The sequence below is a fragment of the Parambassis ranga genome, chromosome 4 (assembly GCF_900634625.1).
Source record: "Parambassis ranga chromosome 4, fParRan2.1, whole genome shotgun sequence".
Taxonomy (NCBI): domain Eukaryota; kingdom Metazoa; phylum Chordata; class Actinopteri; family Ambassidae; genus Parambassis; species Parambassis ranga.
Window position 1 is genome coordinate 9,156,919 of NC_041025.1, and position 26,534 is coordinate 9,183,452.

The window sequence follows — 26,534 nt, forward strand, 5'->3', positions numbered from 1 at the left end:
TGTGTGTCTTTCCATCGATTTGATCATTTTAAACAAAGCTTTTAGTCTGGTCGTGATTGCCGTCATCTGTTGAGATGCAGCCACCTGACAGCAGCACTGTCAGGCACTACCTTACATAATAACCCCAAGTGAGTGCACACTGTTGAAAGGCGCTGAGCTTCCTGACAACTTGTGAACATTTAAATTTGGGGTTTTCCATTTTTTTGTTGATTGACAGTGAAAGTGCACAGTTTTGGAACCAGAAGAAAAACTTTTGTCCACGCAGGAAGCAGCTGCTGCTGCGTGTGTGCAGGAAAACTTCTCAGGCCTGTAAAGATTGCTTGTCCACCCTCTTTGAGCCATTCTGCCTTGACTTTCCCCTGTAAACAAGGACAATTACCAAGCTAATGAGTTGAGAAAAAAACTGCTTGAATGATTGATACTCTCAATGGGGAAATTAATTTGATATTAATAGAGCACTTGGCAAGATAAATAGATAGTGGTGTGTGAGTCCTCTCCTTGATTGATAATGGATAGATTGATGGCTGTCTTAATACAAGATGGTCCTGAGACATGAATAAGGTGGCCTTGATGAGGAGAGATTTTTGTATCAAGTGTTCACGGGCAATACATTTACTTTGATATTTGATATTAAAGGTCTTTGATGCAATTTACCTGGCTTGGTTTAGTTTACTTAGAGTAGAGGACAAATAGATGAAAACATCTCACATCAGGTGCACGGTTTAGACTCGAGCTTGATTTATTGATGCCAAATGATGCATAAGATGTTGGTCAGCCATCACTGTAAACTCATACGGCTGCTCCCCTGAGATTGTGTTTCGCTCCTTAAAATGATCACCTCGCATCATCCCTGCAGCTCCATGATGACTCGCATAGCCCTAACCTTCTGTAGCTGAAGAGCGTTTTGCTTAATGATGCACTCACAGTCTGATTGCTGCACCGAGCAGAAGACGTCCAACATACACATACATTGCACCCTGTTACATGGGTCACCGCTGCAGAACAAAGAGCGAGACGTTACTCATTTCTCAGTGAGTTTATGTGTGTGTGTGTGTGTGTGTGTGTGTAGCGATCACACAGCTATCTCACACAGCCGGCTCTCATACCTGACCAACTCAGCCAGTTTATCAGCCAGCTCAGAACTCAGAGGTAACATTTAAACAGGGGACTGTGGATCCCTACAGCTACACAGGCAGCTTGTCAAAACTGTCTTTACACCAGGAGCCATCAGGCCTTGTGGACTGAGGACACCACCAGGACTCAACCGGCACTGCAGGCACTGCTGCTGTAAAACACTAGTTTGGAGAATCTTCTTTGCATCTTGTGTGCTTGTCTAAAAACATTAAACATGTCTCCATATTAATGCTTCAGAAATAGCTCATTGCCCTACATGTGACAGAAGACATAGAGCCAGCCCGCTCATACCTGACCAACTCAATCTTTCTGTGTCTCCTCAATAATCAGAGTGACAGCGAGCAACCAGACACATCTCACCCACTGGCTGACTGCAGAATGGGTATTGACCTACATATCAAATCATACACTCCTGGCTTATGTGATAGAGATGGGGGAGGAGCATGATTGGCAGTCCTACTTCAGTAAACATGTTGCATCCCTTGGGTTTGTGCCTCTTCACATATGGGTATCATCTAAGATGGTGCGAATCCCAGGATTCAGCAGCGCTTCCTCTTGCTACTGTAACAGTAGAGAACAGCTGAGAACACCTGGTTGTCTGAGTGTGTATTTTTATTAACGAGCCTATGTCACCAAACTTTTAACAAATGGCCCCCCAGCACCCTGACGCCCTGAAAAACCCAGCTCGGAAATTAAGCATCTGCATCATAAATCTTGGAAAGTTACAATAATTTGCAATTCACTCCCTCATCAAAGGCAATATTACCCTAATTTATTATCTCCCAGCACGAGGGGTGCGCAAAGGCCGTGGAGATAAGAGTTTATCAAGAGGGGGATTGATTTTCATTAACTGATTGTAATAAAGATGAACTGCCTGCCGTGCACACTGACCAAGAGCCACACTTTATTGTAATTGGGACAATTTATTTCATGAGCCAGTGGCTCTACTTTTTTTTTTTTGCCCCTCCCATTTTTTTCATATCTGTCGCTGCACTTCAAAATCTGAACGTGTCTTCAGCTGCCTCTTTTGTTGCTGCTGATATATGAAGATGATGATTACAAGATGCATGCGGAGAAGCGATTCAGCTGTCAGCAAATGTTGCGTCAGATTGAGCTCCTGGCATCACAGTGGCATAGCAGTTTTGTAATTTTGACTGATATTCAGTGTCTTCCTTATACCGATGCATTGCTTCCTGTTTGTGTGTTCCTTCTCCTCCTCCTCCTGCTCCTCGTCTTCCTCACACAGCCCTGTCATGGCTGACAAATGTCTGATGTTAATATGCGCTTTTATTTTTGTGTTCTGTTCCATTATATGACACGTCTCGGCTCTTCCCTGTGGGCAGAGCAGCATCAGGTGACCTCCTACCCAGTAAAGCTTTCAGTCTCCATGCTGACAGATAATCAAAATCATCCTATATCCTGCACCACTGAGTTTCCATATGAGTATTAAACGACTGCGTTTTAACCACTAAAGCTTTTCATGATGAATTCCACAGTCGACTCCGGCTTGCTGCTGCAGAAAATTGGCTCATGTCTTATGTCCCCAACACAAAATATGAAAAATAAAATCCTAAAAGGGATGTGAAGCAGTAATCCTGTTACCCTTTTAAAGGCCTATTACACAATCATCACAGCTCCATCACTAAAGGTGTCAGCACAGCTGACTCTGGAAAGAGGCTGCAACATCTGCATCTTCCTCCTTCCAGATGCGGGGAAGAGGAGACACTACGCTGGTGGTTTCAGCGCTGCTGCAAAATTCGATACAACCCGCGTGAGAAAGAAAACATCCAGTTTGAATTTTTATTGTAAAATTGGAAAAAAAAGGAGAGAAAGAGAGAAAAGCCCCGATAAGCATTTCTTTTTGATACATATCTTTATCTTACCATAACCATAAAATAAAGAAAAATAAAAGTGGCTAAAAATAAATAAATAAATACGTAAATAAATAAATAAATAAATAAATAAAACATCAAGTTACATACTTGACCCAATAATAAATTATAAAATTATTAAATCATCGGTCATTAATATGAAGTAATCCAAGCAGCAAGTATTAAGAAATTTGAACAGGGGAAAAAAATGTTTGGTTTCTCAGGCTAATACAGAACACATAGTCTTTTTTTTTCCAAAGTTTTTTTTGCTGTTGTTGTTGTTTTTATAAAAAGATACTGCTTTCCCTGTCAGTTAATCCATGCTGTACTGACGCTGCCACAAAAACAGGTGGCGCTCTCCTTAAAAAGGAAAAAAAAAAAAAAAACAAAGAAAGAAGAAAACAAAATGAAATACTACCTGTAAACAGCATTTTTCTCCTCCAGGTTTAAAGAATAGTACTGAGATTCCTCTTTTTGCGCCCTGTATGTCAGTAAAGTCTACTCCACAGACTCCATACTGCTGTTTCTATGTTTTTGTATGTTTTGTGCTGAGAAACCAGAAAGTTAACATCTTTATAAAGCGAAACCCTCCACCCCCCCACCCTCCAACCCCCACCCCCCTTTTTTTTTCAATCCCTAACCTATATATACGTACCCAAAGAAAGGTCCTGTGCTGATTTTTCCATAATATACAGTTTCATATTTATAATAAGCTACTATCCTTAGCATTCAACCCATAGTTAAAGAATCATATTATTAATACAAGTAGTACCATAATCTTCAACCCGCCCGGCCCCCACATAGAGCATGCTCAGAGATTGAAAGGGCACCATGGTAGCATGACGAAAAAAGGAAAAAAATACATGATAAAAATGGATGCAAGAGTGAAACCTATGTAAAAAAAGATCAACTTTAGCTCAACCACATGCTGCCTATAACACTACAGGGATCATTACGGTCACGTCCTTTCTTTTTTCATCTGAATCTTATCTTATAGATATGTACCTATAGGTCTAAGCGCCAGGTATAGCTATGACTGGAAACTCAGTTAGGTTGTAAAATGTCTCCATCCACAAACCTTCACTGCTTTCATTTTGTTCTGTCAAATTTCATTTTTCTTTTCTTGGGAGAATGAAATCTTTGCAAACTCATTACATTTCAGCCACAGCTGGCATTTTTAATTTGCATTACCCAAGCTGTTGTGAAGGCCAAATTTAATTTGAATTTTAATAATTAAAAAAAAAACCCATGAAGAAAATCCCATAAGCAAAGATTTTTTGACTGGGTTTATAAGGCCCAGTATGGCCTGGGGAAAGGAGGGCATATATCACAGCCTCCTAAAGCTGCTTGGCCCTGACAGCAAGAGCGAGAGAGAGAGAGAGAGAGAGAGAAAGAGAACTAACAGAACCCCGCCACAGGAAAGAAGCTGTCTTTTGGTGAATATATACGAAATCTAACCTTTTTACTGGAAAACTATACTGTATATCATTTACAGCCTGAACTGATCTACCTTATACAATGTTATACTCTATCACAAAATCAAATCACATATTCCTGCTCAACGTTTCTCTTAAAATGAATGTATCTGTAAGACTTAAAGACTTTTTTTAAGGTAAATCTGGCACATATTTAAAGTCTGATGAGGAACTGGAGTGGATATGCTTGCATAATTTTGGCAATTCATGATGAGAAAAGGCATTTTGAAACATTTCTTCTTATAGCAATGACACTAATAAAAAAGGACGGCTGAGCCAAAGCAACGTTAAATGAAGGTATACAGACATCAGGATCTGGAGAGTCGTTGTGGAGGAAACATTTGCTGACTACAGAGGCTTATAGTTGTGATTCCATTGTGATTGGATGACTGAAGCACTGACGTTTAGAGCGATGATCAGAGCACTGAGGTCTCACAGAGTCCTGAGGGGCAAGATGCTTCAGAGAGTCAATGACTGACACAAGATGAATAAACAAAATAATCACAATTACTAATAATAAATTAAAAAAAAGGATGAAACAGAGATTTCATCTCGGCTGTACTGTCTCTGGATGAGTTCAGTTAATTATACGTCGTGACCACACTGTATAGGAGCCATGTGTGACCGGCGCTAATGGTAAGCTGTCGTCTTGTTGCAGCAGCAGCTGCAGCAGCTACACTTACAGGCCTGCTGCTGTCTAATTGATGGATCATTTTGCTCTTAATTTGACCTCCTAAGGCTGGTAATGCCAGGGTGCTTCTCTCTGTGTACAAGCTCTCACTGTGCTATTATACCCTAAAAAAATACACAGCTGCTTCTTCACTGGAAAACTTGTACAATCGACTCTATACACTATGTACAGATTCCGCTGCAGCTAAACCCTGAAGTTTCATTGCCATAATGATGTAGATTCAGTGACTTCACAGTGTCCCACAGGACGGCGCTGTCGTTCTCAGACCTGAGTGATTGTGGATGATAGTTGAGAGGGGAAACGGACCCCAGTCCAACCGCCGAGAGAAAAATGAACTCTGTCACTCAGTCAATCCATTCAAAATGCCAATGTGTAATTGATTGTGCATCTCTTGCCCCGCGGTGTTGCTCCCCCATCTGATCAATATTATCATTATCCTAATTATGCTGTGGGTTAGCTTTGGGGCCCCCATGAACCGATGGTCCCTATTAAGAGAGAGATATACTGGCACTTGGAGGTGAGGGAAAAATAGAGAGGGAGGGAGGGGAGAGGAGGAGAAGGAGGGAGGGGTAGTCAGTCTGCTCTCGCCTGCTGAGAGCAGCTGGAGGAGCTTGGCAGTGGGAGAGGGCACGACCCGGCAGGGACCACTGTGACACACCGATGGAAATTTTTACAACTGCTGTCAGGCTCATTTGTGTATTTTTATTAAGCAGTTACAGATGCTGTGCTGTTTTACTGCTGCGCATCCAGCTCAGCCGGGTGGCACTTTTACCACAGTGCTTTATGGTCAGATTATCTGTACTATCAAGGCTTTAATGATGACATGGAATGATTCGCAATGACGATCAATTATGGAACTGCAACGCGCCGAGGACAGCAGCAGCGCTGGGCTGACACACACTGCAGCTGTTTGAGGAGGTGTTACTGTGTCACTTTTGGCACTGCTTGTTTTTTTTTCCGCAGACAGATCGCTCGCCCGAGATGAAAAGCTCTGATGCAGATGGAGGAATGAGTGGCAAAAGAACATATCTGAACATGCCCGGAACAATGTCTAGCCCATATATTCTACGCCACTAAAATAGTATAGCTTTTTTTTTTTTAATACATTTTTCTGTTTTGTTTTAATATTCTCAAACCCAGTATCTATAAATGTAAAAGGAAAAAGAAATCAAAAACCCTTTGCTCTTTTTTTTTCAACCTGAAGCTAGTATTTCTTCTTAAGTTTAACTTGTAATATTATTAGTAGTAGTTTGTAGTATTAGTATCATTAATACTATATATTACTGTTCAGAACAATAAAAATGTTTGGTCCTTTGGTCCCTTAGGGGTGAAAGATTTGCAGTTCTACTGTTGCTAATGGAAACCTCAGTGACCTCCAAGAGTCATATAGTTCTGCGCTTGCTGAGAGAGACGGTGAGAGAATAAGAGAAAGAGGGAAAGAGAAAGAAAGTCTGTCAGTGGACGTGTAGAATAGCTTCTTTTTTCCACTGTGGTTGTTTTTTTTTTTTTTTTTTGATCTTCAAGTTTTAACCCTCATTTGTCCAGTACAGTAAAAGCCACAAGCGCCTCTTTCCTTATATATATATGTGTGTATATAATATGTATATAGAAATCTATTTGTTGTTGCTGCTTTTTTGTTTGTTAGTTTGTTGCTTAATTAACAATTCAAGTCTCAACAAGAAAAAAAGTTCTGTTGTTCAGTCTCATCACATCTTTTTTCAGTTTTTTTTCTTCTTCTCGTCTTTCTTGCACTGTGCCATCTGTCACTGTTACGTCCCCGGTGAAGCGCCATCATCATCATCATCATCATCATCCTCCTCCTCTTCTTTCGCATCTTCTGTTTTTTTCTTCATAAGTAAATGCTGATATGTCTTCAAAAATTCCTTACGTGTTGATTTTTTTTAAACATGTTTTGCTTTCAAAGGAAAAAAAAGTTGAACTCCTCCCGAGACATCCTCACGTGTCCTCTAAAACCTGAAAAATAGAAGAAAAGGGCAATTTCAAATCTCACTGCTCATTAAACTGTCAATCTAAAGATCCATTTGTTGAAACTTCGGATAGTTCAATATGGCTCTATTATATCAGTGTAATGGTCTGGAGAGAGCTAACCCACACTGGCACACCAATCAATCTTTGTCAATCACAGTGATGACAAATTTTCCCTTAATTAATATGCCTGCTGTGCTGCATATGAAATCGAGCTCTTACAGTTTCCACATCTCTGCAGCAACTTTAGACAACCTTTAAGGTTATAAGCCTCACATCACTCAACATACAGCACGCCAAATACTTCAAGACATCATGAGGATCTGAGTGAGCTCACCTGTGCTGCTGCAATGAATACTGAAGGTAGGCTGTGTCAGTAAGGGCGGCTGGCATCCTTCGGTCTCTTTAGCTGGACTTTCAACCTCTTCATCCCGATCTGAAAGCCATTCATGGCTTGAATAGCTGCCTGTGCACTAGCAGGGTTGTCGAAGCTCACAAAACCTGTGACAGACAGAGAGAGAGAGAGAGAGAGAGAGAGAGAGAGAGGAACAAGCTCATTAGTTCTAATTTAAAAATTAAGTGGATACCTTAAATGAGGAATTTAAGCAAATATGCGGGGATGGTATTTACAGCAAATTATACAAGTGGCACTTAGACAGTGGTAAAGGTGTTACACACATAAACAAACATCTATTGACCATTATGTCCCGTCTACCTCTACATGGTGTTGTTCAGGCAGGAAGCATCCTCTCAGTGACAATACAGGCTACAAACTAAAGAGATGAACTGTTTTTTTCAGATAATATGTCCATATTGTTACCCAATCTGTAAGACCTGGATGAAACTGCTATGTTTAACAAAATAACAGACCCAGTGGGGCTGATGCTGACATCACTCTCCTTGTGTTGTCTCCTGGATGACTGTTTCTGTCTAGAAGAGATGTTATAACAAACCTCTCTATGGAGCCTAACAGAGGCATCTAAGAAGTCAGACATGTCCAGGATTTAGCAGGATGGGAGCAGCTGCTGATTTTGGATGGTGCAGTAAAAATAATGAAACAAGTTCTAATGTCAGGGGCTTGAATATTACTGCAGAGGCCAAATTTAATGATTGATTGATCACTGGTTTTGACTTTCCTCTGCCACCCCTGGAAAATCAAAGAATGAGTCACTGCACCATGCGGTTTGGTCAGAACAGGAGTAAACACAGTTCATTACCGGGAGACAAGCCACGCACCACACTCAGTGCACATCACCAAGATGCACCCCCTCCTCAAACCTATGCTGAACATCCTGTTTCTACCATGTGTAAAAATAAAGCCCTGAGAATCCAGTGACCAGAAACTGCAGCGGAGTGTGTCTCCGCTTGATGTGCTCCCCTGTGTCTGTGGTGTCATTAGGAACAGTTGATGACCCATGAAAAACAGCAGGAGCCTCTCCACGTCCACAGCCACCTGGGAGAGAGAGAGAGAGAGCGGGAGACAGCGAGATAGGCTGCCTGCCCTGCTTGGCTCGGGTTTGGCCCATTAGGGTGAAAGCTGGGCAGCGAGGAGGAGAACTGAATGGAAGGTCTGAAGAAAGTACAGAAGCAGGGAAAAGAGGTGACCTCCTAACCCACCATCAGGATAGCACATTTGGGGCTGGGAGCTGAGAGGAGATGGAGAGGAGATGGGAGCTGAGAGGAGATAGAGAGGAGATGGAGAGGAGATGCAGGCTTAGAGCTCTAAGCCCTCCCTTCAATCCTGTCAGATTACACGCGCTTCCTCTCTTTCTCTGTTTGCCTGTCTCCTGCACCTCATCAATCTAAGTTTATCCCCTCTTTCTCCTTCCCAGATTAATTACACCAGTGCATTCCCTCCTTCCCCAGGCCTAGCATTATGTTGTAAATGCATAGTGTGTAAGTCAATACTGCAAATAGCTCTTCTTTCATGAATTTATATGTTATTAAGTCCCCCCAGGGAGACAGGGCCGGTGATCAATTTTGCCCAGGGTTCTGTGTTCCCCCGAAGTGAAAACAAATGCTGATCCATAATTGTCCTTTGCCTTCCCCCATCCCCGGGATGGTGGAAGTTTTTTTTTTTTTTTTTTTTATAAGCCCCGGGGCTGCTCGGTGTGTGTAGGCTGACGGAGCTAAATGGAACAGGAGGCACGGAGGTGTGTGAATCAGCCTCAGCAGTGAGTGTATTGACAGATATTGGGGTTACAGAGCAGTGATGAGGATGCTGATACAGCACCTCGGGGTTTTCAGGTCACACAGCTGCCAAACAGAAACAAGGACATGGGGTCTGATCGACTGCATCATGGCTAGTTTGGCTACGATGTACTCAGCACAATTTTTTTTCTACATCCCTGATGCCAAAACACCACAGTCATCAAGATTCAAATTCAGGTCAATCTGTCAGGGGTAGGATCATTTCATCCACTGTGTCTTTGTTCTGTCAAATGTCATCTAAGTCAATAGCAAATGAGAAAATAAAGACTTTAATTCACCGTATATACAGTAAGAGGTTTGAAAAAATACACATTTGAATATTTATTCAAAGTAAAAACTACCCTCAAAAATGTTTTGTACAAGACTCTATACTTCTGCATTTATTTTATTCATTTTAAATGTATTATTTAAATATGGAGCTTCACATCCTCCTCATTACAGTTTGGAAATGAAAGCGGAGGATTGCGCATCTAGACTTACTTATTGTATCTTTTAGTGGCAAAGACAAACAATATGATCCTAATCTAAAATACACAAGTCAACAAAAAGCTGCACAAACATCCCTGTGTGTTAGCAGCTGTGAATAACTCACCAAAGCACTTGCTCTGGTTGGTTGCTCGGTCCATGAAGACCTTAGAGGAGATGACGGTACCGAAGGGCAAAAACATCTGCATGAGTTCATTGTCTCCAAACTCCTGTGGCAGGTGGTAGATGAAGAGGTTACAGCCTTCTGGACCTGAATACAGAGAGAGAGAGAAACAGCTGTGAATTTTTATCTAGGCAGCCCCATGTTGACTCATATGATAAGATGCGTGTAATGTCTTGTCTGGGACATATGTGACACAGAAGGTTGCCTTGTTTTCCTGATACATTTTAATGATCACAATACATTTAGAGTCAGTACAAATATCTGATCAACGAAATCAACTAAATATTTATTTACTTTCTGAAGTGTCTGAAAACAACACTTATAGTTTGTATCGACATACATTTAAACTGGCTACTTGAATCAGGAGTAGTCTACATTGTGTTATTGCCATACTAATTTACATATTAAATAATATTGTAAGAGAAATATGTCACATTTAAAGTGGGTCATATTCACTTTGAATCTATTATAATATATTAGAATGTACATTTAAATCCATGTATTTTGTGTGCTATAGTGAAATCCATTGAAAACATAACCCTGACAGCACTGCTCATTTTGTCCCCTCAGTAGTGTCTTCACTTCCTGTCTAACATACATATTTTTTTCTTCAACTGAAATCAACTCCAGTGCTTACTGAATGAAACTTGTTATTTAGTAAAAAAAAAGCAGAAGGTGTGAGTGGAAAAACATCACACTGTGAGGTACTTTGAACATCTTCAAACAAGCTGCCCCAGTTTTCCTGCAGTCAAACTTTCCACTTTTTCATTAATTTTGTCCATCTAGGTTGCAGTAGCACTATTCTCACAGCTCTGGATTTTATTACATAAGCTTTAATTATTCCCTATGAAAAAAATGCATGGGTCTGTGTTGATCATGTATAACCTATTTTCAAGACGTACAGTATATTACATTTGTATTAACACTGCTCTATCGTCCTCATGCTTTATATATCTATTACCTGAATTACATTGGGTGATTCAGTTTTCTCTGTTGTTCCACTCTATTTATCCATTACACACACACACACACACACACACACACACACATATATATATATATATATATATATATATATATATATATATATATGTGTGTGTGTGTGTGAAGTGAAGACACACACACATCTCTAAAACCAATACAGGTCCCTCCTGCTCATCTCCCCTTTTATATCCATTACAGGAGGATGGGATGTGTGTGGTGTGTAAAAGTAATAATGTTCTCTCACCCTCACCTTCTCTCTGCTGCTGCTGCTGGATGACCTGGGGTGGTTGGGGCAGTGTTTGGCCAATGGGAGTCAGCGTGGTGGCTGGGTAGATCGCTGCAGATGGTGGGAAGAGAAGAAGGAGAGACAAAGAGAGGCGGGCAAAAACCCAGAGAGAATGGTGTCAAGGATGCTTAAGGTCGATCACACAAGCCTAACGTGTGTAATCAAAGGCTCTCTGATGCTGTGTTCGAAGGTGCTGTCCTACACTGTCTGAATACACACAGTCCATTCCTTGCAGCTCATACTAGATTTTACCGCGTCCCACCTGTGTATTGCTGTACACCGGTGAAGGCTTGTTGGAGGGTGTCAGCAGCGGTGGGGCTCTGGGTGGAGTAGGGTGACAAACCGTTGGTGTACACAGTCTCCACGGCAGGGTGACCGTTGGGCTGATGAGGGATGCCAGTGAATCCGTTGACGATGGGCGTGACGATGCTGGGCACGGCGGAGGTGGTGATGTTGGCTGGTGGAGAACTGAGGCCTGTTTGAAAAAAACAAAAAACAAAAAGGGGTTCACTGTTAGTGGACCGCAGGACTCCATCCGTAAACTGTAAACTGGTTAATGATGTATTAAGACATACACATGCTTATGTACAAGAACAACATTCACACACATACACATTAAACACACGCCTGTGACCACAAGTCACACTGCATCTTCTCTCTAATGCAAGGACACGGGTGCGACGTGAGTCTGTCACGTTTCCGCCGTTAGTCGTGACACATTCTGCAGGATAGCTGGGAAGTCAACCTGTGAAAAATGAGCCTGTCTGTAGTGTTTGTGCGATACCCTGCTGGCTCCGACTGCTCAAGATGATGAAACCACTATGCAACTTCTGAGGAAAAAGGGGTAAAAAAAGGAAAAAAAAGATGTGGACTAGATAGAAGCAGATTACAGAGGGAGATTTGCTTGAATGAGCAGGTAGCACATACACATAGATGCTTCTTATTTTTATACATAATAAAAACAAGACAAAAGAAGAATAACAGTTGGCAGTTTGACAAATGGATGGGTCATAACATAGATTGTACATGCCTGAAAGGCAGCTGCAGAAAGGTTCATGAGTGGAATTGAAATTGGATGCTCCCTGTTCTGTTTCATTCAATGCATTTTAAAAGGACCCTCCTTTAGAAAACGCTTCCAATTATGCAGGGGACGTCAAAAGTACCCATTCTGAGCAGAATCTCACTTTGTGATGGTCTCTCTAAAAGGGCTCCTCCGTGGTGAAGCATCCAAGCTCGCTGAAGTACAGCTCCCCTGAGGACCACCTCTCAATCTGGAAACCCTCACTCTGATTGGATGGAAATCCCAGGTTGTCACGGAAACTCTTCAACATGCCATATCCCCACAATCTGGTACCTCAATAAGGAACACCAGATAGGGTAAACAATCACATCCTGTACACACTGAGATTTATGCTAATGCGGTGGTAAATATGCGGCACTTCACATTCTGAAACCACCCAGCCACCTTGTTTTTTTCTCATTCTATAGTCATGATTTCTCTTCTGTCCCCGTCCTTCCTTCTCTCCCTGTCTCAGCACTTAAGCCACAAGGAGGGCAGGCAACTGCAGTGACCAGGGGGATTGCCCTTGTCCGGCAGGAGCTGTTGTGTCTTTTGCGCTGGTTTGCCCCTTTTTTATGAAGCCTCCCCACAACTGCTTGTTTCCGGCGGAGCCGTGATGAATTAGACTGCAGCTTCAGCCCATTCTCCCACCAGGACCCTGGAGACTGCCGCTCCTATTCTGAGGGCTAGAGACAGCTAGTCTGCTCGGGCCACACGCACTCTACTGTACCACCAGATAATGCACCCACTCCATCATCAGGCAAATTCATTTTCCAAGGCTTAGCGGTGCTGTGGGAGAGCACATCTACTGTATGTATGTGCTGAAGATGTAGTGATAGCGGGAGTAGTAGCAGCAGTAGTAGTGGTAGTAGTAGGTGGTGGCGTATGGACTTCTTACAAGCAATTACATAGGTTCCAGGGTCAGCAGCTGAATGTGACATCTGTAGCGAAGGTGAACATATGACAAGAAAAACAGATTTCGGTCGCAGATCCCTGTCAGGTTATTATGTAGAAAATATCACAGTAGGGATGCGACATAAGAAAAACAAGAAATTGCAATAAAGGCCACATTGAAGCTGGGTTACTCATGTGTTGAGACATGCAGTGTGGCTGTGACATAGGGAACAGACAATAAGACTGTGCCCACTAAAAAAATGATTACATGGGAAAGCCATTTATGTAGCCCAGTCATCATCTTTAGCCTGACTGTCACAGCGGCACTATATCCAACACGAGCAGACCCTACAAATGTTCTCAGCTGAAATGGGGAAGTATTTCCTACAATCCGGAACCGGAAAATAACAAGACGTTTTTATTTTATACTTCAGTGGACATACTCTTCTTGCATTGTGGAAAATTGTATTCATAGCCTGTTTACGATTCACACACAAGAGTGCCGATATACATGTGGCTGTCGGGCTGTGTGGCGTGCATTGGCCTGTAATGATGACATGTTGTTCCTCACTCTGGCATGGCTGCATACAAAGCTATAGGGCAGTAGATTACATATTCCATACAGCTATGCTCTTAACTATCAATTCTCTGCTCTTTATTGCTGCACTGCTAAACAGCATGTTTGTGTGCATACCACATACATATATTTATGTTATAGAAACAACATAACATTCATATTCCTGCAGGCTTCTTCTTGGATGGTAAAAACTGTTGATTTGCTCCTTGCAATGATTGCCTTGCCTGCAAAAAGTCTTAACATATGATTGAAGTATTTTTTTATGCTAATTATACATTCAGATCAACCAAGGAATGCTATACCTATGCTGGAGAGTGCTGCCATTACAGGCACAGGGACTGTCTTTTGCTTGAGCAAGTAATAATCACTCAAAACAGATGCTTTCATCTAACTTTAAAATGTGATGCATTTAGGGTCGAACTGAAAACGTCTGATTTTAAAGTGTAAATTATGACTCTAGATATATGGGAAGGGCAGCTTTTCAAAGGCTAGTTGGCATATCAAGGAAAAATATAAAACACATAGCTTTAGATGTCATAAATGCTACTAAGGCCGATCCACTTTAATGTAAAGTGAATTTAATTCAAAGTCATGGAATTTCATTGAATTAAATATTTTTTTAATTCAGATGAAATAAAACAAAATACACATTTTAATGGACTACAGCACAAAACAATGCATGAAACAATCTCAATCTGAATGGCAGCTATGGTGCACTTATTAATCTGTTACATTTTCCCCACTTTGATCATTTGTGATCTTGTTAATTGCTGTGGAGTGTAAGTGTATGCTGATGACACAACTCTGTATAACCATATATGGCAACAATGCAACACAAAACAAAAGGTAAACAAATTATGCTCCAACAGTCTCATCGTATCTATTTCACTTAAAAACTTGCCTATGGGGATCCATGTCTAAGAACTCCCCTGCACATGAAAGGGTACATCTATGACATTCAGGAAGGCCAACATGTTGAGACAGCAATAAAACTGCAAAGATCCAAACATCTAATCAATATCTCCACCATGACAGGTAAGAACTGGGAGCTTTGAGGAGAGTGGCCACTAAACTGGACAAAATGAGTCAAGCCACAGGCTGTAGCACACCACTACTGTGTCTTTGAGTGTGCTTGACCTTGACAACATCTAGACAAAAAAGGCCTGAAAACAACAAGATCCTCTTACTTTGTCCTAGACACTGCAACACTCAGTGAGTTTGTTCCTCACTCTCTCCTTTGAGCTTCAACAACACCTTCAACAAAAGCCTCAATCCAAACTTTTCTTTTCAAACTGAAGTGCGCCTGACACGTCCAGTCCCTGCAGTCTTTTTCACTGCCTGTCACGTGAATGTATATGTAACATGTACTCTTAGTCGCCTCCTTTTCATATAGTGAATTGCATTTCTTAGAAGACATGATCCATCAACTATTAGGACTTAATACAGCAGCTTTCTTCTCTGCCTCTGAGGCTAATATGCATGCAAAGCAGTGACCATAGCAATGTGGCTGACTTTCAGATCCCTGAACAGACCGGTTGGGCAGCTTGTGAAGCTCCACTGCTTGTGAAAACCTCGGTTTTGCTCACACAGATCAGTTCTGTTCCAGGAAAAAGTGTCCGTGCTGTCTGAAAGCACATACAGGCAACAGGATAAGTGATGCCTTTCACCGTCACCAAGCTCCACTCTCAGGATTTGCCATGATTCTGATGCAATAGGCGTGGTTTAACCTGAAAGAGGTGACATGAGTATCTGGGGAACAGTGGCAACTTTTCTGCAACTGGACATGTTTCCAACATGAGACCGGAGCTATTGAATCTTAAAGAGTCTTAAAGCCGTGAGACTGAAAGTTGGAGGTCACAGACTGGAGGTGTTCATCTCTCCAGCTGTTTCATCTGGCTCGAAACCGACTACAGCACTGCGCTCCAAATGGCTCGGATGTAATGCATCACTAGCTGTGAATCATTAAGTGCAGGTTAGCTGGTATTTCATTGTAAATAAACATACAATTGTATGCATCCTTAGCATTTGTATTAGAATCAGTCTTTAATAATAAAGTGTGTCATGTAACTGCGAAGCAGTGCAGGACAGGTGGTATAAAGAGAGATCACGATGTCAAACAGCTCATTAGTTTCCTGGTGTTTGTCACCATGGAAGTGTTCTGCATCAGTGCTGTAACCATGTTTGAATCCAGCGGGGATGTTGTGGCACATCTAACCTGTGCCGTCTCTGGCTGTGGAGCATCTGCAGTATATTTTGTGTAATACGTACTTGTGCATGTACAGACTCAGCGCGGAGTGGCACCGTGCAACACAACATTAGAGTGACTTTGATTACACACATCTCACATCCTAACAAAGCATCCTTGACACTGCGTGCTCCTCACCACATATACCCAGCAGGATTCACAGCTCTCTTCCATTCCTTCCTGCCTTTATCATTTTTCCACTCCCCTCTCTTCCTGTTACTCCAGCTTTCTCTCTCTCTCTCTCTCTCTCTCTCTCCCTTGTTTTTTGTTTAACTTTTATTTCTTCTGCAGCACTCAGGGAGCGGCACTTGGTGAATATTATTTTCAAAAAGCATCATCATGCATCATTGTAAGGATACATGCGCTAATCAGCTGAACCATCTGGCAAACGGCTTATGCACCATCAAGCTTAAATGCTTTGCATCTGTTGATCAAATGGATGTCTCATTGTTTTCAGAGTAACACCCTTAACCTCTGAGCCTCTTTGGACTACAGCCTGCTGTCAAACATGATTTTTTTTTAATGTTGCAAAGGGTATGCTGCATCATTTAAATAAAAGAATAATGTCACACATTTACCTTGAGATCAGAACGATTTCTTTTCATCTATTACACCATTATTGGAGCTTTATGTTAATGCAGAGCACTAATCCAGACAGGCACTTGTGTGGCTACAGTTTAGGAAGGAAAAGGGACATTAACCTTTCTACCGTTTATACCTTTGTACACAGCTGCCAAATGTCAAAATTTATAGATTTGTTTTGAGCACTAATTTGGTTTATGAGACAACTTAATGCATAAATTAGGCCTCTGTCGAGGCTGAAAAGCTCCCTGCTTCCCAGACCCTAAAAACAGATTTTGATATTACAATGAATTATTCCACTGACTCGTGGCAGACATCCTGCAGTCTCTCAGTAGTGTCAGAGCCTCTTGGCCTACTTATACAGACAGCCATGCCAGTAATGTTATGTATTCCTTCAATGAACTCTAAATAAGTCATAGCCACAAGTGTAAAAAAGAAGAGAGAGAGAGAGAACTGCATACTGCATGTACCAACGCAGCAAGCTAGACCTCCACTCATGCAGCTACTGGCAGCTACACTCAAATTAATGAATGAAGGAAAGGGGAAATAAAACATTTAATATTTATGGCAGTCCTTGAAACTTCATGAAAACCATTCTTTCTCACAAGGATTAATAATGTATTACATTCAATAATAAAAGGTAATCAGTCAGTGGGGACGTTTACAGAGGCATGTCAGATTCACAGATATAAAATACTCTCTTTGTATTACACTCATAAACATAGTTATTTTAACAGATATCTAAGAAAAGGAAAAATGACCAAGTACCTTCCTTCAGATACACAGAAAGATACAAACATCACACACAATAAAACTGGACCACAGGACAGAGCCCCTCTCGCACAAACACACTACCTCACCCACATACTATACATATACGCAGGCTGAATTGCTTGCAATACTGTTGCACTATCTTTCATCAGCATTATTGTGTTGCAAAATACAGGTATGCATGCTGAACACAAGGATCTGAACCGCAGCACTGTCAGTGCAATGCCTGTCAAAATAAGAGCTTCTCAGCAAGACTGAGCACCACTTTTAATCACTGTCTCAGATTTATTACGCCTGCCGAAAAGTGCACACTTTGCACTGAAAACATCACTGTGAATATTTGACAAATAGATCTTGTCCCTAGATATATGGCCCGATGTTGAAAATGACATTGTGTGTGTGTGCACATACAGGATGTGTGTACGCACATTAACCACTTTGTGTACACATGCATCCCTTTGACCTTAGGCAGAGACGACGTAGATTTGAAGGGTTAATAGAGGTCCTTGAGTAGGTATTTCCACGCCTGCTCGGCCACGGGTCCTGTGCACTCTAATTCCACTGACTCAACTGTGTTAAGCACGACCAAACAGGATTTATACAATAAACTCTGGGCACAACACAACAGAATACCAGGTTAGGAGAATATTTTCCCCACAGAAACTACGCTTCAGCAGGAATTTGATAAAGTGCTGCAAGTTTGTAGAAACTGGATTCCTATGATGGCTATAAAGAAAATCTAAAAGCAGGCTGTGTTCTTGAACAGACGCTGGTTGTGTTTCTCTCTCACAATGATTGGTTTAAAGTTACCAAAGACATCACCTTAAAAAAAACTCAATACTGCACTGTTGACAAAGTAGGTGAGCAGAGCACAACAAAGAGCTGGATACTGTATTATTTATTTTGGTTTATGCTTTTGTTGAGGGGAGAATCTTAAGGTTTCCTCTGTCTCAAGAAAAAATGAAGCACTGCTGAATAAGCAAATGCTATGCAGTGGGTAGGTATTTTCAAAGTCCTTCCCTTTCCTCTGTAATGTATCTGCATAGGAGGTGTTTGTTATGGAAAACAAAAACCAACTGCATGCAGATCATGCACAAGCGCTTCAAAGCACAAGGTCACAATACTTCGGGGAAATTAGCGTCTTATCTGTAAACTTACTTATTGATATTCCTTATTCTTCTGCTACTACAGTAACCCCAAGTTTTTTCAGCACTCGCAAACAACATAAACATGCAAATCCTGCTGAATGTAGTTTTTCATCTAACTCTCCTTCTCTCCAGAGGAATAATTTTGGATTACCAGTAAGCAGGCACTCTTTCTTTTGGCTGTGATGCAGTTCTGCATTCTTATTCTCACTTTGCCCGCATTCACACACACACATATATATATATACACAGACACTATTAAAACACAAGCTGACCTCACTGTCATGGGACAAATAAATAAACACGCACAAAAGGAAAGGGAATGAAACTGAGTGCTCACCCAGGGTTTGATGAAACTCACCCGACACCGGGGTCATGGGGGTGGGTGGGAGGCTGTTGATGTTGAGCGCCCCCATCTGGTGGATCTGTGTGGTGGGGAAAGCCACGCTAGGCGTGAGGTATCCTCCGTGGCTTGCTGCCATGATGGCTGCCTGCTGCTGCATGAGCTAAAGAAGAGGGACACGGAGAGGTGGGTGGAGGAAAGGATGGTCAGATGGGGTGCGAGCAGGAAAAAGGGGTTGTGAGAAAGAGGTGAGGGGGAGGACAGATGGTAATGAAAAATATAGTAAGTTGTGAAAGAGTCAGACAAAGACGGGAGAAGGGGAGCAAGAGAGAAACATAGCAAGGGTAGAACAGAGGGAGGGATGTATGTTGAGGTTGATGGATGGATAGTGCATGGGAAGTACAGAGAAAGTAGAGCGGAATAAAGGAAAGAGAAGAAAAAAGAAGCCTGTCAACCTATGTTTAGTGAATCTGTCTATCCTCCCAGCAGGAGGCCTGTCACCAGCTGCAGAAACGATTTAATAGCTGTCTGTTGGGCTCATACAAATCAAGGCATTGACATGTGCACATTATCTCTGTGCTCAGGGAACAGGCAAAGTTTGCAGAGTTGTAGTGCTTTTTTCTTACAATTGTCAAACTTCACAATACTCTGTTTGGCCGCATAGAAATGCTGCAGACTTCTCCCACTCTTGCCTGTTTTTTACATGTCTCATTTTTTGTGATGTATTTGTGATGATTGCTGCTTGTAGCCTGATTCATCCAAAGTTTAAAATTACTTTGTTTTATAATTCAGACGGAAACCAGTAGGCCTCTCTTTGGGCTACTTTTTTTTTGCAAACAGAATAAATTTAGAGTTGGAACATCATTAAATGACCATTGAAAAGTTGGTTTAGAGACTTTTTTTTCCAAACAACATGTTCTTTTGCGGCCTGTCATTGAATCGGGACCCTGAGTCATTAAAACAACATTTTGAAAGTAGGTGTAGCAACTCAGATTCCAGACCATGTTGGTAATACAGTATGTTAGTCAGTAAATGGCAGTCGATTTTCACCCGCTGGACAATCCCACAAAGAGATAAAATCAATAGGCTTTCATTCACTCTGCATTTCTACTTAGCATGAAGTGAGAAGTGAGAGCAGAAACTATTTTCCATCAAATGCAGCCCACAGTGTTTATTCATATGCATAGGACATGCTCACATGCACCGCTGCCCTGCACTGCACTCGCACACAAAGACACACAAAGACACACACATACAACATGCATGAAGAGTGATAGAGACTATTTGAGCTTCTGCACTCAGCTTAAACTTTCCTTGTGCAAACCACATGCTGAATGCCTAATTCAGAAGAAAATCCATCATTGTACAATGGCTTTTGCTGCTCGTGAACTAGCAGGTTTATCTAGGGAATCAATAATCTTTTGCGGGGCTAGACCTGGAATGCAAACACAGCTGGACCAACCTCTTGCCGTCCATCTCTGCATCTGTTTAATACTGCATAGCTTGTATGTGTCAGGGGAGCTGCTGATGGCTGTGGCCTGAAACTGACTCGTATAAGCAGAAATCAAACTCCGGTGCCACTGGCACTAATGCTAATGATGACATTGTGAGACAGTGGAGCTATAGAATGCCACTCTGCTTGTATTTGCATGGGACCCTGCAACGGAAAAGCCAATTATTTTCCCTCAGTGCCCCTGTCAGGTAACCTGAACGCTGCTGTCCTGCTGTAGAATACCCAGGGCTGGCATCTCATCCATTAGCCACATGGCTTGCCACTGCTTATCTATTAACGCCTTTTGTGATTTGCATAATTTTATCAATGTGACAAATGGGGATCATCCATTCCTTTCCAAATAAGATGAATTGAGCATTTAAGGGGGATAGAGCTGAAAGAGACAGAAACAGAACAAAAATGGTGGCACGTAAACAAACAAAAAGGTCCTGAGGTTCTGGGGCTCCTTTTGCCTTGGAAATGCTGTGACTGCCCCCTCTATTAGGAAGTGAATGGGGTTGGACTTCAGCATGAAGGGTCTGACTGGGCTGGTATTACAGAATAAATACACTGTCATTGTTTCTTTGTCTTGTCTCAAGCTGCCTTCAGAGAGAACAGGGGGACTTCTGGGTTGATTCTAATAAGCTTGCAGGCTGTTTGTTGTGGGCTTTGTGACCTTATACAAACTGCAGGCCTGCTGGAGTAATAATGGAGCAGGAGTAAATACTAGCGTGTCCAGAATACCATCCTCTCCTCCTGACGCATGTCTCAGATAATGCGATCGTTAATGCCATCCGTCAGATTGTCATGGATAACAACTCTGGCATTCATTGATGCTTCGTTCCGAATTAAAATGTAGCAAATTGGAAACTAAAGCATGTAATTATGTTGGAATGCAGTGGTTAATACAAACAGGCTTTGATAAAATAAATAAATAAATAAAGAGCAGACAGCAGAGTTGTTATGTTGACAGAGATATCCAGAGTCATTCCATTTTACTTTTCATATGTATATGCTTTTTTTTTCCTTTTCAAAATTTCCAAGGCATTATATTCAAAAGCCATTCCCGCTCCTTTATTTATGCACTACCCAGCAGATAGCAAATGTCTCTGACACAGAATGAGCACAACTGAGTCTTCATCATCACAGACGCAACCTTTTCTTCCTTTTTTTTTCTTCCCTCTTCCAAGAGGGAAGAAAAGGCAGACAGAAACAAGGGGGACAAAAGAGAAGAGCATGAGATGAAAGGGAGCAAAGAAAGTTGCCCGGGCTCCAGCAGCATTCATTTAGTGTCAGACATCTGCTTTTTTATTGCAACCTGATGGCATTACTCTCCCCTGGTGCCAGCAGGCAATCACCTTTTTATCACATGGCAATTATCTCTGTAGCGCTGCTCTGTGACTCGCTGACTCTCAGCACTGTCACATGTGACCCCTTATAGCCCAAGCAGCCAGCGATGGAGGAAAGTGGAGGGAGAAGGGAGAGAGAGAGAGAGAGAGAGAGAGGGCGAAAAAGGCTGAGAAAATTAGAGAGAGACAGTGGGTCAATGAGGTGAACTAAAAGACTGAAGACTGAAGCTCAAGGGGCTCATTTGTTACCACTATGCTAGCAAACTGTGTTTCCACAGATAGATTATAATAGGTGTGTGTTTAGACATGTGCGGCGGCCATCAAAAGCTGGTCCTCACAAGTATAATAGAACAAAATCAGGTCACACATGTGCTGGTGTGTGTGTGTGTGTGTCTGTGGGCAGTCTACAGTACAGCCAAATGATGCAGTAATCTGTTACCATCATATCTCATGTGTGCTGTGCTGCAGTTTGAATATGGGTCCCTCCAACAGGGGGAGATGTTTCCTAATGTGAGTTTATAGCCATCATCCTCCGTCTCACCCACCCACGCACTGTCACTATTAGCACCAAGTTAAACCATTTTCTCCCCCTCTCATTTATCTATCTTACACTCGGCCTAATGCATCTTGTAGGTGAGGTGGGAGGGGGCACGCTGCGGCTCGAGGTCCCTTTAAATCTGAAAAACTTCCCCTCTTGTCCTCTGAATGTGGTCCTCCAAGCTAAAGACATCAAGGGAAGCTAAAATGGCTGGCTTCACAAAGAGACACCACTTTAGAAGATGAGGAAAGAAAAGTGACTTGAATTGAATCTTACTGTGTACAAATTTGATGTTTGTGTCTTGAAGGAAAAGGTAATAAAAGCTGGTTTTATTACTTGCATTCAGCGATTCCTGGGAGAACTATTATCACTCACCACTAACACTGGACTGAAACATGGGATCTCACTCTGTTGCTTTCTGTTGGCTTGTGTTTTATGAAATCACCTTTTTGCAAATAGGATGTCTCCTGTCAGAGCACACCAGTGTCTGTGTCTATCGTGAAAATGGCACATTTCTCATTTTTGGCATATGTTGTCAGTGTTGTACCCCCTCCAATTTGTGTTCAGAGCCCCCCTCCTTCTCCTGGTTTGACTAAAATCCAATTTACTGGCTGTCAGCTCAGCTCTATAATCCTATCCACTGCTGTAGTGGAGAGGTAGCTCTTTGAATTTACCATTTACTGTATTCGCTGGTTATAGCTATATATACCATCTTTCCCCACGTCTGTATCTTATACTGTGCCACCTCCTCTTCTCTTGGCCTGTGTATATGGAGAGTAGGCGAACATGCAGTGTGTCTTTGGAGATAAAGTCCTTTTTCTGTCACTGCAGGTTTTTCGTCTTGGGGGAATATGTGTAGTTTATCTTGCAGCAAAGAAACATTCATCGTATCACTTCAGCACATTCCCGGTGGCTGCAGAAGAATCAGGGCTGCACACCGCGCCTCCACAGCCAACCCCCATGACTCTAATGTAATCATAAGATATAATATATGCCTTTATTCCACATTATTACCTACCTAGCAGACCAAGCCGGTATTTAGATTCATTAAATAAGATATTAAAACAAAGGGCATGCTGATAATCCATCGCTGCCTCTTGTGCACTCATTATCAAAAGTTAGAGTGAGTTTATCTCCAAGGTTGCCTTACCTCAAAGTTTCTCCAACTTTTTTTCTTGGCCAATTCATTAAATGCAAGTACATGGCATCAACAGTCTCTGTGATTCATAATACTAACACAAGGAGAATTTCACCTTCACTAACATCATTCATGCTGCATAATCTTTCTGTTGAGAAACCACATACGTGCATTTTCTCCTTTAAATTTAATGGTAATTGATTCTCTCTAATGCTAAAGTATCTGCCGTGCCCTTGTTACTTTCACTCGGGACTCAATTTCCTACCGTCATCCCTGCTCTTATGTGTGTATAAGCAAGAAAAGGAAGAAGAGAAAGAGAGAGAGAGAGGAAGAGCATTTTGCTGTGAGGTGTGCGTGAGTGTGTAGGCTCTTGTGTGCGTCTGTATGAGCCGACACGGGTCTCTGCCACAGTAAATAAGAGTCATGGCCAACCTGAGCAGGGCACAATGGTCTCCCCGCAGACCACCACTGCCTTCACCACCCCTTAAACATTTGCATTTCTCCACATTTCCTGGGAAAGGGCTGCATTTCATGAATGGTAATGAAGGTGGGAGTTTTACTGGAGAGAGCACAAGAGATGGCCTCGCAATTACTCTGGGATGGTCAATTTGCACATTTCACAGTGGGTCCCATGGCTGTGATATGAAAATGAGGGAAATGGATAAGCCCCCAAGACCTGGCTAACGTCAACAATTAATCCTGGCATTTAGAAACAGGATATATATATATATATATATATATATATATATATATATATAAGTTTTATAGAACAGGAAGAGATGAATTTGTATTTCTCTTTCTCTGTAAATAAACTCTGTTTATGTGTATTTATGCAGTGTGTTGTGACAGAAGTGAAGGTTTTTATCTCCCAACTGGATGGAAAGCTTTTCTTAAAATTTTCTTTTCTTAAATTTGCAGTTTCCTTCAGGTATATGTGTGGGCTTGCTGTATGTTAGCATATGTATGCGTGAGAGAGCTTTTCCTCAGCAGGGAAGAAGTAAGTTTGTGTGCAGATAAGTTGCCTGTGGAATATTCTGAGTCAACTGTGGCCCCTGAAGCATCTCATAGGTCCAGAGGGAGGGGCAGTGGGAGGGAGAGGGGAAGGGTAGAGAAGCAGTGTGATAGAGGGAGGGGGGAGGCTGCATAGGCTGTCTGAACTCATCAAAGAGCCAATGGTCTGCTGTGTGTGTGTGTATGGTGCCATGCCCTGGAGGGGTTGGGTGGATGGTGGTAGTGGGGGCAGAGGAGAGCTGATGAAGGGTTTGGAGGGTACAAGCCAACTAAAAGAGCGCGTGCCTAAGTGCCGAGCGGAGCACAGGCCTATAGGTGTAATGGAATGGCAGCAGCGTTTAAGAGGAGAAAACTGAAAGTGGTGCTGATGGCAGGGATGATAGTTTGTCAAGCTATTTCCATGAACTAAAACAAGGAAAAAAGAGGCTCGCTCAGAACTTTTTCAGCAAAAAGCTGAATCCAGAGATATCTTAGCAAATTTTAAAAACAAAAGTGACATTTTTATCCATCTTTTGAGCGCCAAGTGGAAATATTTGATTTACTGATACAGTCACATCCCAGACAGAAAAATTTAGCCTCTTATCTAAACTATTTCAGACAATTTATAAACCATTTATTTGCTTCTCTGGCAAGAGTGAAGCAGCTCTGAACTGTCGTCAAGAACAATGTATAATAACTTCAAATGTCATATAATGGTCATAGATGGTAACTTTGTTTATCTGCTATTTGGTGCTGGCTAAGCTGAGTCATGTTTGAGCCACAGTGGCTGAAAACAATGCTGTGCTATGATTGGCAAAACATGACGGTAAAGCCTCTGCAATAAAAAAAAAACTGTACTTACTTTGAGTACCTAATTACATTCACAAATGCAATGCGAGTTTAATGTGTGTTCATTTACATTTGCATTGCTTATCCAACTCACCGCATGTGCGTAAGAGCTGTAGGTGCTGAAGGGAAGGGCGATGGCTGGGTTAAAGATGCCAAACTGCCCAACCATCTGCTGCATACGTCTGATGGTGCGCTCCTTATCTGTGTCGGCAAACTTGACCACCAGGCTGGAGGACGCACCCTGAGGGGGCAGAGAGAGAGAGAGAGAGAGATATATTATGTATTCAACAAACAAACACAGTTAATGTAGGTATTCCCCCAAAAGCTTTGAAACAGTTTGTATGTATGAGCAGTTTGATTAGCTACATATTTAGAGATTTAAAAAAAAAACGCCCACAGCGAATGCATTAAGAATGTTATTTCACTCAGCTATGGTCATTAACAACAACAACTGCTGTAACATCAATACTTTGTGAGCTCCTCTAATTGCATGTCAGAGATTTTACAGAATCCTTCTATAAACATCACTACACATCTGTATTACTGCAGATAAACGTCCCTGCTTGCTTTGTGTCCGGCCCACATTGACATGAAACCAACACAGACATGCAAGGAATAAGTTCTACTTATTGAGTAAACAGCTCTGTAGGCGGATATATGCCGAGACAAAGCCTTCAATCAGTGGAACATATATACAAAGTCACTGAGGGCAAAGCTGCCTCAGTGTGTATAGCGTACATAGTTTATATTCTTCCCCCATCTTTTCCCCTCTGGTACAGTACATATATATATGTAACCTCAGCACTACGTACTTCCCACAGCTGAGGTTAAAAGTTCTACAATGCACAGAGATTTGAAATAAGTGGCTCAATGGGCAGCGCTTCCTATTGACCTTGATGAAAGTGTTCTTCAAAGAAAATGTTTCCTTTTAGAGCAATTTCTCTCATTCCGTCCTTATTTTCTGTCAGCCTCCTCTTTCTCTGTGTGGATACGGCTCTCCATCCCTTTATTAGTACGATTACCTTTTTTTTTTTTTTTTTGCAAACCAGTAATGAAACCAGCAGGTGTGTTCGCCACACACCCTTCATTAAGAATCTTCAAATGATTTAGCGCTACAGTTGACCTTTTGTGTGCTCCGCCTCTCCTCCCCTCTGAGCCCCCAAACTGGCCAATCGATCCACATAAAAGGCCGAAATATTACTCTGATCTGACAGTGCAGAAAGGTTGTGTGTCAGTCATGATAAGAGGCCCCCACTGAAAGGAGTAATAAGAGG

At 41.9% G+C, this 26,534-nt stretch overlaps 1 protein-coding gene across 21 annotated transcripts in view; it reads right to left on the reverse strand.

The window, feature by feature from the left end:
- Nucleotides 1–7,530: 7,530 nt before the first annotated feature.
- celf5a (cugbp, Elav-like family member 5a) overlaps nucleotides 7,531–26,534 on the reverse strand; it is a 160,980-nt gene continuing 141,976 nt past the window's right edge. For 4 of the 21 annotated variants that reach the window (XM_028403044.1, XM_028403043.1, XM_028403046.1 and 1 more), the window contains 6 exons: nucleotides 25,358–25,501; nucleotides 18,919–19,067; nucleotides 11,550–11,755; nucleotides 11,252–11,338; nucleotides 10,021–10,104; nucleotides 7,531–7,658 (listed from right to left, as the gene is read on the reverse strand). In XM_028403044.1, coding sequence (XP_028258845.1) covers nucleotides 7,531–7,658; nucleotides 10,021–10,104; nucleotides 11,252–11,338; nucleotides 11,550–11,755; nucleotides 18,919–19,067; nucleotides 25,358–25,501 — 798 coding nt within the window. Of the gene's footprint in view, nucleotides 7,659–9,960; nucleotides 10,105–11,251; nucleotides 11,339–11,549; nucleotides 11,763–16,592; nucleotides 16,603–18,918; nucleotides 19,068–25,354; nucleotides 25,502–26,534 lie in introns of those variants that run through there. The other 17 variants (XM_028403040.1, XM_028403038.1, XM_028403042.1 and 14 more) reach the window with 6 other exon arrangements.